The 17,270-nt window shown below is 33.4% G+C and overlaps 1 protein-coding gene across 1 annotated transcript in view; it reads left to right on the forward strand.

Moving 5' to 3' along the window:
• Positions 1-16,020, forward strand: part of LOC143194965 (uncharacterized) — an 80,547-nt gene extending 64,527 nt beyond the window's left edge. Inside the window, exons 6-21 of the mRNA XM_076401782.1 lie at positions 3,586-3,726; positions 3,783-3,971; positions 4,025-4,234; positions 4,843-5,067; positions 5,134-5,376; positions 5,437-5,614; positions 6,698-6,807; positions 6,865-6,981; positions 7,041-7,196; positions 7,254-7,820; positions 8,136-8,315; positions 8,374-8,646; positions 10,884-11,135; positions 11,194-11,420; positions 11,479-11,721; positions 15,500-16,020. Of these exons, the coding sequence (XP_076257897.1) occupies positions 3,586-3,726; positions 3,783-3,971; positions 4,025-4,234; positions 4,843-5,067; positions 5,134-5,376; positions 5,437-5,614; positions 6,698-6,807; positions 6,865-6,981; positions 7,041-7,196; positions 7,254-7,820; positions 8,136-8,315; positions 8,374-8,646; positions 10,884-11,135; positions 11,194-11,420; positions 11,479-11,721; positions 15,500-15,625 (3,437 nt within the window). The 3' untranslated portion in view covers positions 15,626-16,020. The remainder of the gene's footprint in view (positions 1-3,585; positions 3,727-3,782; positions 3,972-4,024; positions 4,235-4,842; positions 5,068-5,133; positions 5,377-5,436; positions 5,615-6,697; positions 6,808-6,864; positions 6,982-7,040; positions 7,197-7,253; positions 7,821-8,135; positions 8,316-8,373; positions 8,647-10,883; positions 11,136-11,193; positions 11,421-11,478; positions 11,722-15,499) is intronic.
• The last annotated feature ends 1,250 nt before the right edge of the window (positions 16,021-17,270 follow it).

Here is a 17,270-nt window from a genome sequence, read left to right on the forward strand (position 1 = left end):
CTGTAACTCTGTTGGATCCCATTTTTCTAGTTTTCTAGTACTTCACTGGTCCTTGTAAGTTTCACATGGCCGTATTACTAAACTCATCTCCATATTATAATAATTGTGGTAAAGTGGTAGAGTGATTTTTTAATTTGATAGATTCGACATATAATAACATATGATCAGGAACTTTTCTTCTAACAAAACAAAATAACTGCAGATAAAAGTAGTAAGTAGCCCATAAAAGTCCAACTAAAACCATTATCAGAACTTGCATTTTTGTCGTTCAAAATATTGATTTTAACATAAAAAATAGAGAATAGCTTCAGTTCGGCTACAAAACGTTAATATGAAGAGTTGAAAGCGTCACTCGATGAATATTGTTGATGTTTGATGATGCTGTCAAGTGCGAGAAGAAATCGAGGAATTTTTAAATGTTTAACAATCAGCTATTTCGAAACCATAACAGCTCTTCAAAATTGAAGCATACATTGACTGAAAAACAACCATGAAACATTATTTTTCCAGTATGATAATTTTCTGTATCACTCGCCGTACAAATCAATCCTTCCAGAACAAATAGGGGGATACATTTCTAAGAAAAAGTTATAGCTATAACTTTATTGATCCTTGTTGTTTTAATAAATAATTTTAAATAAAAAAGGTGAGAAACAACACAACACCCAATAATATTCTGATAAATTGAAATTCTTGAAGCATTACTACTGCTGTGTCATCGACCATTCTATTAACAGGCCATCGACATTAGAAATCAGAAAAATAACAAGACCATAAATTAGAATAATAAATTAACAATGGATGTACAAATGTAGTTACTGAGAATCAATAGAAAGCATTACTCGTTGATCTTTCCGTGTTTATTCACTGTTTCTTGAGTTAAAATTATAGACCACCCAACATATTTATAAAAGACAAGGTGATAAAATCATGTAACATAGCTATAATAGTTAAAAACAAAATATTTCATTGATATTCTTGCAGCAGGTAAAAGTATAACAATGAATAATAATAAATGGAGTGAACTAGTTTTGTTGACATTGGAATTATTGTGATAACATTTAACACATGTCGTATATTAATAATATTAATGTCATATAAACAATAAAAAGCAAAATGAAAATATTTCATTGATATTCTTACCGCTGATAGTCAACTGAAGAAATGTAACAATGCAGAATAATAAATTGAGTGGACTCGATTTATCGACATTAGAATTATTTTGATAACATTTAAATTATGTTAGATTCTGCAAGTAGTACATGCTTCGACTGATTTGCTTATCAGTGTGGCTCAAAACAACAATATGTAAGGTCACCAAAAGTGATTATAGTGAATAATTAGTTACTCTAGTTTTTAGGTTTCAAGGTTTAAAACATGGAAAGAAGCTAACTAACTACTAAACTTTCACAAATAGTATATTAACAAAATCAATACATAATCAATGATGATTAATAAAAAAAGAAATTTAATTAACAAAGAGAAATAAGGTTATTACCCAAATATTTTTAACGGTATTCAAGAGTTCAATCAATATTAAAACAATAATGATACTAAAAAAGTTAACAAGTATTAAAATTTGCAAATATACATATTAATAAATTGTAGGCCGGCTTGGTTGGCGCAGCGGTAAAGGCGACCGGACTGTCCACCTGTTGCTGCGATAGTCGCGGGATCGAATCCTGCTGGGGCATGGTCGTAAATTTATGTTTGTGATTGTTTAAAATTTGTGATTGTCCTAGACAAGAGTGTAACATCCGACAAGTAATATGATCCTAGTCACGCCAGTAATCAGGCTGGGTAAGACCGGATGCCTTCTGGGATGATTTTATAAATTGGTCACTCGCCAGCCGGTAGGCTTGAAGCCGTGGTTCGGAGCCAACGTTAAACAGTACATCCAGTCCAGATAAACCCTCGTTGGTAAAAAGGAGACTTTAAAATATATTAATTCGTCACATCATTAACATTATACATAAATATCTGATTATTTTAGATAAAAATGGGTTTCCTTCGATTTCCTCGGATTTCACCATCAGTTCCTCACTTGGTTTCAACTGGACCACCTCGGATGTGCACTCTTTTGAATAAAAAAATAATTTTGAAAATCGGTCCACAATTGACGGAAAAATCAGTGATTACAATCGGACATAGAACCTCCTCCTTTTTTCAAGTCGGTTAAAAAAGGATTTTCTTTCAACCTATAGCTCGTAACAGCGTCATAAACTAATTAAATTTCAAGCAATTTACATATTTTCCTTCACATTTTCTGCAGTTAATGTCGACTGTATGGCGCGAATAGTTGACCTACCCAGTGGGTTTGGTGTCTCACGACTCATTTTGCTCATCTACATGGTAACAATTTCTATTTTCATTTGCCCTTTTACTATGGAATATCGTCGACGGATGACTGTTTGTTTATTTCAGGCTGATACTTGAATGAATTTCAATACGTTTAACATACATTAAACTTTTACATTTACTCTTGACATTTTTACATTCTTACCTTAACATATTCTAACCGATACCTGGAGAATAATATTGTAAATGTTTGTAGGACCCTTCTCATGAATTCAGGCTATTTTCGGAGGATTAAGAACAAGGTCTTCTTTAGTTACTATACAGTATTAAACGTACTTTAAATAAATGAAAATATGCAAATACTAATTGTATTGTAATATTGGTTATATTGCAATATAGCCAGCTTAGATATTATACAATACGTAATATTCAATAGTTTCAAATTGTATATTATTTTTTTAGCTTTTTTTAAATCGTAGCTTTTTAAATGCTCTATTATATCAAATGTAGTAGTACTGTAGTGGTTTTCTGTAAGATCTGATCTTTTTCATGCGCTAAGATGCTAGGACCTCAACTGTCATTTTTACTTTGATTCCATAGCGTCAGTAGTTAACAAAATTCAACAACAAAAGTGCATATTTTAAATGAAAATGAGTGAATACATTCAGCAAATGAGTTGAAGGTGGTGTCTTGAGATTACCATACAGAGTAATTGTTTTTTATTGTTAAAAATTATTTAAAGAAGGAAGAAAACGTTCATTTTCTATTTTTCATTAGTTACCGTTGAAAATCACGCTAAATCAAGGAGGGTGTAATTAGAGATATTGTTGACGCCACTAACTTATCATTTATGAATTATAAGCTGATAAATTTTGTTTTCTTTCTATCACGATCATGCATATTTTTCTTTCATAAACCTTGATGTTCCTTGTTATTGGAATTATAACAAGGAACGATGAGACATTTATTTTCAATATAAGAAAACAAAAAGACACATCGATTCTAATAGAGTCTATTATATTAAAGGCACTAATGATATGTGAAAGTAACGTCAACACTGTCACGTGCCGCGTCTACATGATAAATGGTATCAAAGAACCAATACGAAACCTTTGCATGCTCCTATAATAGAGACATAAACTGACCAATCAATTACTTGATTGGACGATTATAACCTCATCCAGATATTGGACGTAGCGAAACTTTTCTATGTTCTTTAATGATTTTTCTCTCTATTAATATTTATCAATATTTTATAGTTTGCTTAAGAAAATCTATTATTTTCAGGTAAGAGAGGGAGAAGCCTAGATAATATATGTCCTGTGGGCGATCCATTAAGAATTAGCGATACTGTACGTCCATTCTTGTGCGGAACAGATCCTGGAAAACCTACCTGTCCACCTTTGTATCAATGTTTTGTTCAGAAAGGTACATCGGCGTGTAAATCCCCAAGAAATCTTTCTTTACATTTGATATTTTCATAGGAAATGACTATGGTGTTTGCTGTCCCGCATCTCTGAAGATTCAGAAGACTGGCCAATGTCCGATCCAATCAGAAAACGACTTTGAATGCGGAACTTTGTGTACTCACGATTTAGAATGTCCCTCGGTACAAAAATGCTGTCACACCAACCAATGCGGATCATCCTGTATGCATCCGAAGAATGTAACAGGTAAGAGATTCTTGTGGTCGTTAATATATTGAAAACCAATGTTATGCTCTTAGAGTGCTACCACCAAAAAGCACTTTCTGAAGTTCTGGCAGTCAGTGAGCGTGCTGGACGCGGTTACGTACCACAATGCACGGATGATGGTCAGTTCGAGCCGAAACAATGTAGCAGGAATGGTTTGGTGTGTTGGTGTGTCGACAGAATGGGTAGAAAACTAAAAGGATCAATGGGACCTTCAGATATCGTCACCTGTTCTGCTGTTGAAGGTAATTCATATTTCCTTACGATAGAATAATTAGAATATTTGTTCAATAGTAGCACTTTCAGGTAATCTTAGGGAATGAAGTTTGAATTTGCCATTTTTGTATCTACATTTTTGTAATCATTTTATAATAAATCATATTGAACATTAGCTTCTTCTTCTTTCACTTTGTTTACCCTTGTAAATTTTCATTTAGTTCACTTTATTCATTTAGATCACTTTCATTATTTCATTCTTTATATATTAGGTACTTGCATGTATTCCAATCATTTTGAACTTGAAAAAGGCATTCGCTGAGAAAAAATGTTATAATATATATTATTCGAAATATTTCAAATAATTTTCTATACATCTTTCCCATCACTTTCACAGCCTTCTTTAAATCATTGAAACCAAAAAAAAAACCGACAATTTTTATGTTTATGAAGATTGTCGAAAATACAATATGTTCAATAAAAACCACTGAAGTTAACAGTTTACATTTGTTAACAGTTACATAAATGCTTTGCATTTTCACCAATTGATATTGTTTTTTTTATTTTATTACTATTTTTTTTAATGATTTGATATTAATTTTTGGTTGCTTCTATAACTTATATACTTTATATTTAGCTCGTACACAAACTATGGCTAGGAGTATGGACAAAAACGGAAATGAGTGTGAGCAACTAGAATGCGCTGCCATTTGTGAATATGGCTTCAAGCTGGGTGACGACGGATGCCATACTTGCAAGTGTGATGACCCCTGTGATGGTTATATTTGCCCAGAGGACGAAGAGTGTGTTAATGTCAAGGAATCAAACTGTAATGACTTCTTGTGTCCATCTTTGCCAGTTTGTAAGATCTCCAGTACATTAAACACGTACTAGGTAACTTATTTTCTATATTTTTTGCACCAACTAGGTCGACCAAAAGCTGTTTATGCCAACCCATGCGAGCAAGGAACTCCCTTGACTGACGACTTAAGCGGTGCTCCAGTTGCTTGCGCCTTGAAATCTGAAGACGGTACTGTTTGTCCGTCGACGTACGAATGCACAGCTGTTCCCGGATCAACCCAAGCAGTATGCTGCCCGAATGAAAACAAGGAGGAGCTCGAAGGAGAAGCGTCGGCTAACTTCAACCAGGAGGAGAATAGGCCACAAACAAGTATAACAGTCGACATTTCAATCGAAACGGTAGAAGTGCTAACATGAAAATCATTTTTAGTGTGCGAGTATCTTCACGAGTTTTCTGAAAGCATGGAGGGTACCAGGGAGGGAATGAATCTGGCCCTACCAACGCCAGAGTGTGACTCGGAAGGAAACTATCTGGCTACCCAGTGCGATTCCAAAACCACCGAATGTTGGTGTGTCGACAGTTTTGGAACAGAAATCCCCAAGACTAGGTAAATTATTGAAATATGGATTAGTTTTACAGGGATGTGATCAAAAATTAGTTAGACGTATTTTTTCTAAATTTATTTCGTTCTCCTTCTAGTTGTTTGATTCAGCTATAATAATTTCAACCTATACAAACCGATGTTGTCCTAAAGGTCTTTCTAGGGAATTTTAGAAGTTGATTTAGATCTCCGACGGATATAAATCAGGCCAATATTTCCGCAATCTGTCTGTTGAGTGGTCTCTTGTACAAACGTATAAACTAGTATTATTCCTAATTTAATTTCTATTCTATGATATTCGAAAAACTATTTATGTGTCTATCAATCAGGTCGGATAGTGTAAACGTTTTGGAATACGCACTTCACTGACATGCTGCACATTTAATTGTTTGGATAGTGCATTAGGGTGTACTGACACTCCTTTAGAGAATTTTACTGGCACTATAGATCGCACTCGTTATGGTTTCCAGGGAGTATCGTGCTAAACTAGGTTATTACTGGCAAAATCTGGGGCGTGAACGATGGCACGTAGCACTGGTACTACCCCAGCTATTACTACCCCATAGTTCAATGCCATACGTCCATGTGGATCTAAGAATTGACTTATACAGTATTATCTTAATCCATAGATAATTTGGATTTACGTTCTATGAGTCCATAATAACATGTGGTTCAGTTTAAGCCCAAGTTGTTTATGCTTTATTAGTACATATTTTTCTCAAATTAAGCGTTGATTCAGATGCTTGCGGAAATTCATGATTATTAAGATTTACTAGAGGACAAGTCATTTACCCTGATACGCTATGTTTTCAATAACAATTGAATTTTGTTGGGATGAAATTGAAGGTTCCTTGTAGCTGATATTGGATCTTCGTGAGATGATAAGGTAGCCGTATCGTCAGCATGTACCAATGACACTCAGTGATTCATGATAACGTGCATTATCATTATGAAAGCAACAATCAAATGACGCTTTACACTAAAATAATATTCCTTGATGTCAGTTTGAGAGTTTTACTGTATTTTGATCAGAGTATCATATTAAGAACATCTACAAAATCAATAAAAACCTATTCTTCTTTATTTTAGAACTAAAGATAACACTACTGACTGCGAAGAATTAAGAAACACTAGAGACTGCCTTGACTTGACTTGCAGAATGGGTTGTGAATATGGCTTTATTCTTTCCGAGGAGACTGGTGATGTTAATGCTACTCTATTTTTGTTCTAAAGTTTTAAATGTACTATTTTTATAGGGTGTCCAACATGCCAATGTCGAGATCCATGTGGAAGTGTTACCTGTAATGAAGACGAACAGTGTCAGCTGGTTGAAGTTAATTGTAAAGATCATTATTGTCCACCTGTACCAGCATGTATGGTTAATACACGATTTTTATTCCAATTTTACTAACTTTTAGTTTCGTATTTTAAGGTTTACCTAAAAAGATTGGCCAGTGTCCCTATCTGGTACCAGCAACTTCGACAACCTGTGACTTTGAATGCTATTCTGATACTGTTTGCAATGGTACCATGAGGTGTTGTTCCAATGGGTGTGGTACTCAATGCGTCGAACCTCTTCTATTCACCGGTAGTTTATCTATACCATATAAATGGTTGTTGTGTGACATATTTTCAACTATTTTAGCTTGTCAACATCAGAGAACATTAGCCGAACATCAAGCTCACGAATCTGGAATGCCCGCTAGTAAAGTCTACATACCTTCGTGCAGTGACGATGGTTCATTTGTCAAGAAACAGTGTCATCCAGGTACCAAAGAGTGTTGGTGTGTTGATGACAGAGGTTTCGAGTTAAGCCAGACAAGAACTAGAGAAACTAACATGTCTTGCGACATTACCGCAAGATCCAACGATTGTCCTTTGTTAAAATGTCGAGATGATTGCGAACACGGCTATGAAATGAATGAAAATGGTTGCAGGACGTGCCAATGCATTGATCCTTGTACGAAAATCTCCTGCAGAGGAGAGGGTGAGATGTGTCGCTTGGTGTCGGTAGAGTGCATCAACTGGCCATGTCCGTCAGTACCCATGTGTCTACCCAAGAAAGAGAACCCTTGCCAGCACGGAGAACCCCTGAAACTGGGAAGCAGCGACGATCTGTTCACTTGTGGTCCAGAGTCAGAATCTTGTCCATCATCTCATAAATGTCAATTGAGTCCTGTAGGAGAATACGCAGTGTGTTGCCCAAAACCAAGTAAGTGAATTTAGTAACGGAAGAAATTGTATGCACTATAATAAAGTAGTACGATATTATTACAAAGTTTGTTCCTATCATTTTTATATAATTTTTCCCGAAATTAGATGATTTATTGAAAAAATTATAGACCAAAATATTTTCTATAATTGTTTCTAGTTTTTTCTCCTCTTTCTGGCAATATGACAACACCATCTCAAAGGAATGTTGGTTTGCTAGCAATACATCGATACATTTTTGCACTTTTTCAGTATTTCGATATAAGTTTTTCAGTATAAGTGACAACAACAACAACAATATGATGTACTTTTGTAGGAGACGTTTGCTTTGAACCAATGGATAAAGGTAAATGTCAAGATCCCACACAGAACAAAAACGAAACCAGGTTCTTCTTCAACGCCAAAAACAACAGATGCGAACTCTTCACATACGCAGGATGTCAAGGAAATCACAATAATTTCCGAACAGAATCCATGTGCAACTCTGTTTGTCCTGGTAAGTCATGCAATGCTACCGTTCATCGCTCGTCTAAAGATTGATTTTTTACGTTCAGTGTTGAGCCAGTGTGAGCGTTTACGTGAAAAGAACCAGAAAGTAGCCGAACGTTATCACAAGCCCACCTTTGCGCCACGCTGTGATCATGAGACGGGAAACTGGCACGCTGTTCAATGTTTGGAGCATGTAGGCGTGTGTTGGTGCGTCACTCCCAATGGAGAGCCTCTGAAAGGTACTCTAACCCGAGGTGCCGAACCTGAATGCAATTTCAGGCAAGCTAGAAACAGAGCTAGAGCTAGCAATAGGATGGATGTCAGTGAAGCCGATCTAGGTTAGTATAGGGGTGGTGATAGAAATCAGTTATCGCACAAATATAGTGTTTATTTGATCAAAGAGGTTAAAAGGATCTATTTATTTGATACTATATAATCATAACCGTCATGATAAGTTAAATACCAATCAGAGCGTATTACGTCACTGTTCAGTGAAGTAATCCTTATTTTAAATTTAAAATATAAATGTTAAATAATAAATATACTAGCCCGACAACTAAACAAAGGTTTCGGCAAAGTTTGTTGAAAATAAATCATTTTCAATATAAAATCTAAAATAAACGTAAATATGTTTTCATCGATTTTATAGATACAGGGGAAAGACAAAATAATATGAACACGATGTAATATAAATAAATTTTGTTGCATGTTGGCAACAATACTTCCGTGCAAATAATGCGACGCGTATATATTGCTCATTTTACATGCCAAATCTTGTAATGTATTCATTAATGTACATCAAACATTTTTACTTAATTAAACCGTTGTAAAGCTGACACTGAGAGGTAAATTCCCATCTCCAACATCATTAAAGCGATTGGTGGATGTTTAGGTTTAAGAATTGGAGAATATTCCAATGAAAATTGTTCAGACACTCTACGAATCTACTACGCGAAGATGTGTAGATGTTTTAAAAGCAAATAATGACTCAATGCCTTATTAACACGTAAATATTGTATATATTTCAAGCTGACGTATTATTTTGTGCACCTTTTGGAAGTATTACAGAGATGTTTAAGTTCAAAGCCTATCTCTTAGGATAAACTGAAATTATTTCGAAAATTGTCACAAAAGTAGCACTCATTAAGATACCACAGTAATTAGACCATACCATAGAGTAATATATAGAGTGTTAATTTAATACAAATAATTTCAGAATTGTTTTGCGTGGTCTCAGCAGGAAAGCGCTGAAAGGTCATTTCGCTGAATTCAACACAAATATGTATTGAGACAAGATATAATTATTACTACAATGTTATTGTGAAAATTATGGAAAGGATAATTAAAACAGTTCAACGAATATATGTCAGAATGGAGAAAACATATCAAATAGCAATAGTTAGCACCAAAAAATTAAAATGTATGATATATATCAAAATTATTGCTGTGCTCTTATTATGGTAAAATCAAGGAGTTAAAAAGACAGTTTAGGCATCTATTATTATAATATAATAAAACAGGCATGATAATCTTTTGTCTATAAAATCAAGCTCATCTTGTTGGTTAGTAATTGTATTATATTATTTTCTATTAATGTATTTTATTAAAATCCTTGTCGAAAAGGTTGTCGAAGCCTTAAGCCAAAATATTAATTATTAGTATCTTGATTAATATACATTTGTGTCAAGTAAATGAACCCCTTCAAAATAATTAGGTTTTTAAGTGGTGGCACTTTACAAAGAACTTTTTAAAGGGTAACAAAATCTTTTGATATAGTATAATGAGATTACCTTCAATGTAATTTTGCCATCACCACACGACGTTTGGGCACATTTTGTTTAAACTGTGCGTAATATTTTCATGATTTCTTCTGTTGTATTCCTGTAAATCATAATACATATGAACATAAATGCTTTATATAAATAATTGTATACGTACCAGGTAAAAGCGATGTTAATTCACACTCGCATCCTTAATCTAGCTAACTTGGGTTATTTCTTCCAAGGAAAACTACGTCTGGTTTTTTATTTCCGCACATACACTGGATACACAACACTTCTGAGGATGAAGATACATTATAATCAAATTTTAGTGATTATATTTAAGACACAAATGTTATGCTAATTATATTTTATTTCAGACACACAAAAATGGCGTCGTAAACAAACTGAAACAAAAAATCGTGCTATAGAAAAGAGCCAATCAAATGCCTTTATAGGCCAATTCAAATGAACCAATCAAAAAAGTGGTCTCAGAACCAGCATTGAACGTACCACGCAAAACATTTCCTCGGTTTCGCCAATTTAAGTAAAACTTTTATATATCAATTTTTTGTTACGTCTTCGTATTATAGGTACCATTATTCATAAAATCAAAAAGGGACTTCGTTACACTGATATGCATCTAATCTTAAATCACCATATCATTTTAGGCGGTCACCAAATCATCATGCTTATCAAACTATTTGATCTTAATTGAGTCATAAAGTATTTGACCTTTATTTAGACCAAGTCTCGTTCGACATACTTATATCTATTTAAATGCAAATACATATACTTTTCCTGTCTATTTTCAGTTTTGGAAGAACTAATGATGCAACTTGGTTCTTTGGACGAGGAGGAATCCCTATCTGACATGAGCATCGATAGGATGGACACGGAAATTGATTTACCACCTACGACCAGGTGTCAGGCGTTGGGCGGTCAATGTGACGAGGCGGGAAAGTTTGTCCCCATTCAATGCGAGGAGGACACCTGCTGGTGCGTGGATGAAGCAGGAAATCAAATAACCGGCACCAATACATTTATTAGAGGACAACGCGCCTGTTGTAAGTAATAAATATGTTTTTGTTGGGCTTCATTACCGGGAGATTTATATTTTTTAAGCCGCCGTACCTCTAGAAAGTGCTGAGGTAATATTAGGCTTCAGGGGAGAGTTCGATGACGTGAACGCATCACCGGTGGTGAATCAAATCACCCGCATAGTGAACAACTTAAATGGCAACGTTAACGACAATGGAATCACCACAGAACTCACTCCCGATGCTCTGTACGTCAAGTTCTCATTGATCGGATCAAATAAAGTCGATGTTGCTTATCGGCTTGAACAAATGGTAAGTCCAGTCAGCAAAATAATGTCCTACTTTAAAAATTAATATTAATGAATACTAGGTGATGCAGCAATCGCTACCTGGTCTCACCGCCGATATCACCAGGTCCCGGGTAATCCACAAACCCCTCATGCAAGACAACAGTCTCGGACAGAACCCTACTATTGCAGGATACCGAGAAGTAGTGTCTCAAGCTCCTGTATCTGTCGTAGCTCCATACCACACGGCGCTAATAGTGATAGCGGCCGGATCGGCTTTCGTCATCTCGGTTCTGACGGTCCTGGTTTTCTTGTATCGTCGAAAGGTAAGCAACGTTAGTCGTAAAGTAGTTTTAAGGTACTTCGTTTGGACTGGGTCGATGTTGGCCATAAAATAAAGACTTCCATATATAAAGTTGTAACCAAGTTTTGCGCACCTGAGTCTCCAAGTGAAATTAAGAAAAGCTTTATAATGAAAAAATAATTTCAATACTAAAGCTGTCCAAATACATCAAAAATCACTATCATAGAGTAATATATGGAGTGTTAACCTAAAACATATAATTTATAAAAAATATAAAACATCACTACATAGTATAAAACAAAGTCGCCTTTTCTGTCCCTATATCCCTATGTGCGCTTAAATCTTTAAAACTACGCAACGGATTTTGATGCGGTTTTTTTCAATAGATAGAGTGATTCAAGAGGAAGGTTTATATGTATAATACATGCATAATATACTAAGGCAACATTGCTAATTTTAGAGGTTTCTAACGTGATGTCGTAAATTAACCTATTTTTTTAGGCTTATTTAGCAATTAGCAAAAACGCTGCCTAACCCTACGAGTTAGATCAAATTAATGTACTACAGTATTGTACACCATAAAAAGGTCTACAAAAAAGTCCGCGATGGTATATGTTTATCTTTTAGGGATAACCCACATTAACCATTTTTATTGTTTACTTTTTACGTGAGAAAATGGCTTATTTACGAAGCTATTTTAAGCAATACGGCATTAATCCTTATCGAATTAAGTACCTTAAATACAGTGTGCAATTAATATAGATCAATATGGTTCCTTACAGCATGTAAATTAAACAAATATTTTCGGAGATATTACAAATTTAAAATTTGCGTTTAAAAATGTGTAATGTAATAAAAATTGTATGAATTTAGATATTCCAAAGATAGCAGGAAATCTTCATAGTAAGTATAGGGGAAGAGGAATTGTTTTACTCCAAATTTAATGCGTGCAGGCCAAGGGCAGTAATGAATGAACCAAAAATACTGGATCGATTTTAATCATGTTTTCATTGAGTGACATAGGCATATATATTTTATGCCCGTGCAAAGTCGGAGCGGGCCGCTATGTTTTTATATACAACGTTCATATTTTTTCTGTAGTGTATTTAATTTAGTATCAGCATTGCACCCGTGCGAAGCCGGGGCGGGTCGCGAGTAAATAATAAAAAGAAGATGCTGGAAAGGCCATTTCACAGCACTTCATTAGTTAGTTGGAACTACCGTTACGGACAACTATAGAAAATATAGAAAATATTTTATTAGGAAGGCATTGTATCTGTAGATGATTTCAAAAGCATCACGTGCCTAACCTCTGACGTCACACTACTGACTTATTAAATTTGGATTAAAATCGAAATGTAATTTCTTTAAAAAATTCTTAAAATAAAATTCTACATAAATACAAATCCTATAAGATATTAAAATACTAAAATATAAGATATAGATAAAAACAAATGTAAATATGAAAAAGCTGCAACCTAAATAAGAACACAACATATGTCCTGCAAATATAATCAAAATTGTCTATAGCGCCTTTTCCCTTTTTCGTATTTCTTTAATGCTATCAATTTAAATAAGATGTATTAAAGTACCTATCTTTTTGTTCCTTCATACTGAAAGCAGACAAAATTTGCGTCTTTTAATATTTTATTTATTTGTTCAACACAAAAATGTATTGAGGCAAGTTAAAATTATATTTACAATGTTATTGTGAATATTATGGACCGGATAATTAAAACGGTTAAATTGTATGATATAGTACAAATTATAATATTTTATTTTGTATTAATATATATATATATATATATATATATATAAATATATATATATATATATATATATATATATAAATATATATATATATATATATATATATATATATATATATATAAATATATATATATATATATATATATATATATATATATATATATATATATATAATATATATATATATATATATATATATATATATATATATATATATATATATATATATATAATAGTTAAAAATGAATTTTTCTGATGCTGAACTAGCCTTAAGCCAAAATATTAATTATAACCAATATACATTTGTTTAAGTAAATGAACCCCTTCAAAATAATTATGGTTTTAATTGATGACAATTGATTTACAAACAACTTTTTAAAATTAAAAAAAATGGCTTTCTATATATATTGAATGGTTTTGCATTTAAAGCTTTCATATAGTATAATCATATTTAACTTCAATGTAATTTTGCTATCGCCCCATTTGGACACATTTTGGGTTTAACTAAACTGTGGGTAATATTTTAATGATTTTTAAAAACACACGTATTTCTGGTCATTTGGTCAAAAATTAATTTAATATGTTATTAATAATAATATGTTTTAATACATTAACAAGGTTAGTTGTCGACTATAAAATGAAACCAAACCACACAGGGTTCACTAGCTGATAATGCACCCACAGGAAGATAGTATTTGACGTATATATATCCTATTTTTCGAAAACAAGTGCTGTAAAAAAAACTTATTTCTCGTAATTCAAACTAACGATGCAGAACAACACAATGAATTATATTATAGTATTCTGCATTATCGAGTTCAAGTTTCTATATATAGTAGCTCGGTAATCTTCAGTCATTTAATCAATTAACCTAGTCATTTGATATATACATTGAACTTTATATCCTACACTTACTAAAGCCAATACTAAAGTTCACAGTACTAAAGTTCACCCTAGATGTTCTACAATTAATATTATTGTTTGATTCTAAACTTGACAGTTTCGCATCACCCGAACATTGATTTCACTTCATCCCTTGTTATCATTCTTAAAATATCTTCCTTTTTCTGGTAGCTATAGCTGAGTAGTATATTACACCACAAGGACCGAAAGTTGAATTTCTCGGCTTCACGTCAGGAACCATGACGAGCAGGGCCGAGATTTCAACTTTTGGCCCGTGTGGGGTATACGATTTTTTTTTAATAGCCGGTCGAAAGTACATTATTAATTTAACTTGAAATTTTGATGAGCATGTTTTTGATGCCTGCCCCCGACATCAATAGACTTCTTCGGCAACGTATCTGTATTTATTATCAATTGGGCTTCTGCTTCAAAATTTCGTATGATGATAACGTATTGTTAATTTTTTCTGGATTATTGAATCGACAGACGACAAAACAACATTGATGATTATTTTTAAGGTTAGAGGTAGCAACGTTAATGACAGCTGTAAACAATATGTTGTACCGACAGAATAAATAGTCCCTAGCTACTAGTACAAAACGCATAATATATTGTTTCCTCCCGCCGTTATAGAGGGCGAAGGTGTACTTCTCACAGGTAGTAAACGTTTAACTTTCTTCCCTGTTCTTAGGGATGAAAGTGCGTACTTTCGACCGAGGTATGAAAAAAATATTTTATTTGTTTAATAACAATTCTAAGAAATCATTACTTACTTACCAACAAGCAAAAACAGAACAGTTAACAAAAACTGCAGTAATCTGACATGATAAATTGAATGTCAACCAATAATAATTTGGCCAGTGTTCAGTGACGAATACTCTAAAGTTCTCTAATTCGTTTGGCAACTATTCTCTCCTTTGGACATTTCCCGTCAAATGTAAAGGTCTGTAAACCGTTAATTCGTCAACTTTTAAGCTATATGAAGAGATCATTTGAGAATTTGATGCTGGATTTTCGTCCGATAAGTCTTCAATAAGAGTCGAATGAATAATGCAATAATACTAAATGGAAATCATTATGGTTATTTTATATAGATAATTATTTACCGTTATGTTCTTTTTCTGTAGATGAACACGTTGCACCAAGAAAAAGTGATTCAAGACAGCAAGTTCACGCCGAATAATCGACCCATTTACATCGAATTATCCAATGAGAAGAACCCCAGTGCTGCAGTACCACCCACGAAACAATAGGAGAGGGAGTCTCTTTAGACGTAAGCTTATGTTACCCAGTATGAGGAGCAAAGATGTCGGCCATTCGTGTTTTCTTTTGACGCCCATACAAGACAGAAAAGAGTTAAAGACTTAACGTATGACAAAAGATAACGACGACTTAAACTACGAGATTTGCTCTACCTCTATGCTCGGTCGAGTAAATCTTGTATAATTGACTAGGCTTTGTTTGATAGATTATTATGGACTTGTTTTTGTATAAATTTACTGATGTATGGAAATTCCGATTATACCTTGTACATATACAATATTTATAATTTTAAGTTTTTGTATTATCTATAGGGAGTTTATAAATTATAGCAAGATAGCCAAGAAGAGTTTTGTAAAAATATCTAATAAATTAAATTATTAAACAATCCCTGTCTTTTTTTATTTCTGAAAAATAATTTTGTTATAATATACTTGAGGTTAAATTAAGTTAGTGGATGGGCTTAAGAGATTATTATGGTTCAGAAATTTTTAATAATCGTTTTTTTAATCATTAAGAATATGTCTTGAAGAAAATTAGTAATTATTTAGCTGCAATTAATAATTTTTTTTATTATTTAATTAATATATTGTTACTAGTCGTTTCCGTCTAACCTACAATTTGTCTTTATGATAACTTAAAACTAGATATATAACTAGGAGGACCCATAGGCCCTATCTCAGACTCTAGTGAAATAATGTTTATACATGTCACTGCTGTAATTTTTAATATATGCACCTCACTACACAACACTACGCAAGATCAGATGGTTTGATTCTTTTGAGTCTGTGTCTTGTTCTGGTGGTATCCAAAAGCTGCAATATTTCAATATTCTCATGAGAATGGAGTCTTTCCTCGTGCCCCTTTGCAATTTTCTTGATTTCTTGACGGACTGTGGGTATCTGAAGGTCTCGATGTAGGTTGTCGGTCCTATAGTATTTGGGTGCACCCGCAATACCTCTCAGAACTTTGTTCTGAAAAATTTGTATTTTATTTATGTTACTCTTTGCAGAACATCCTCAAAACTGAACTCCGTATGTCCATATAGGTTTTAATATTTGCTTATATAATAGCAACTTATTATGTACTGACAAGTGTGATTTTCTTCCAATTAGCCAGTACATTTTCCTATATCTCAATTCAAATTCTTTTCTTTTCTTCTTTATATGTTCCTACCAGGGAAGTTTTGCATCAAGATTCATTCCGAGATATTAATGTTTATTTATTGTTATTATTTAAGGTTATTGGTGCTTGTATGGTCTGTTTATAGGTGAACTGCACATGTACAGATTTACTTTCATTAATTTTTATTTTTCAAGCTTGTGTCCAATTATTTATATTGTCACTTGCCTGTTGTAATTTTCGTGAGGCTTCTTCACTATTGTCTCCGACAGCTATAATCACAGTATCATCAGCAAATGTAGCCATCGTGATATTTTCCATTTGTGGTATATCACAAGTGTAAAGTAGATAAAGCATTGGTCCCAGTACACCAATTAATAAATTTAATAAACTATTTTTACCAACTTTAAAAATTATAGTTCACGGTTGGTAATTATATGTTCACCATTGATTCTCAAGTTCATACTTTTCCTAATAAAAGCATCGAAGCCCTTATCCGAGTTTTTGTTGCTCCTA

Source organism: Rhynchophorus ferrugineus, unplaced genomic scaffold (assembly GCF_030347505.1).
Source record: "Rhynchophorus ferrugineus isolate W39M unplaced genomic scaffold, kcgeb_rfMv2 rfM4, whole genome shotgun sequence".
In the NCBI taxonomy this organism is placed as follows: Eukaryota; Metazoa; Arthropoda; class Insecta; order Coleoptera; family Curculionidae; genus Rhynchophorus; species Rhynchophorus ferrugineus.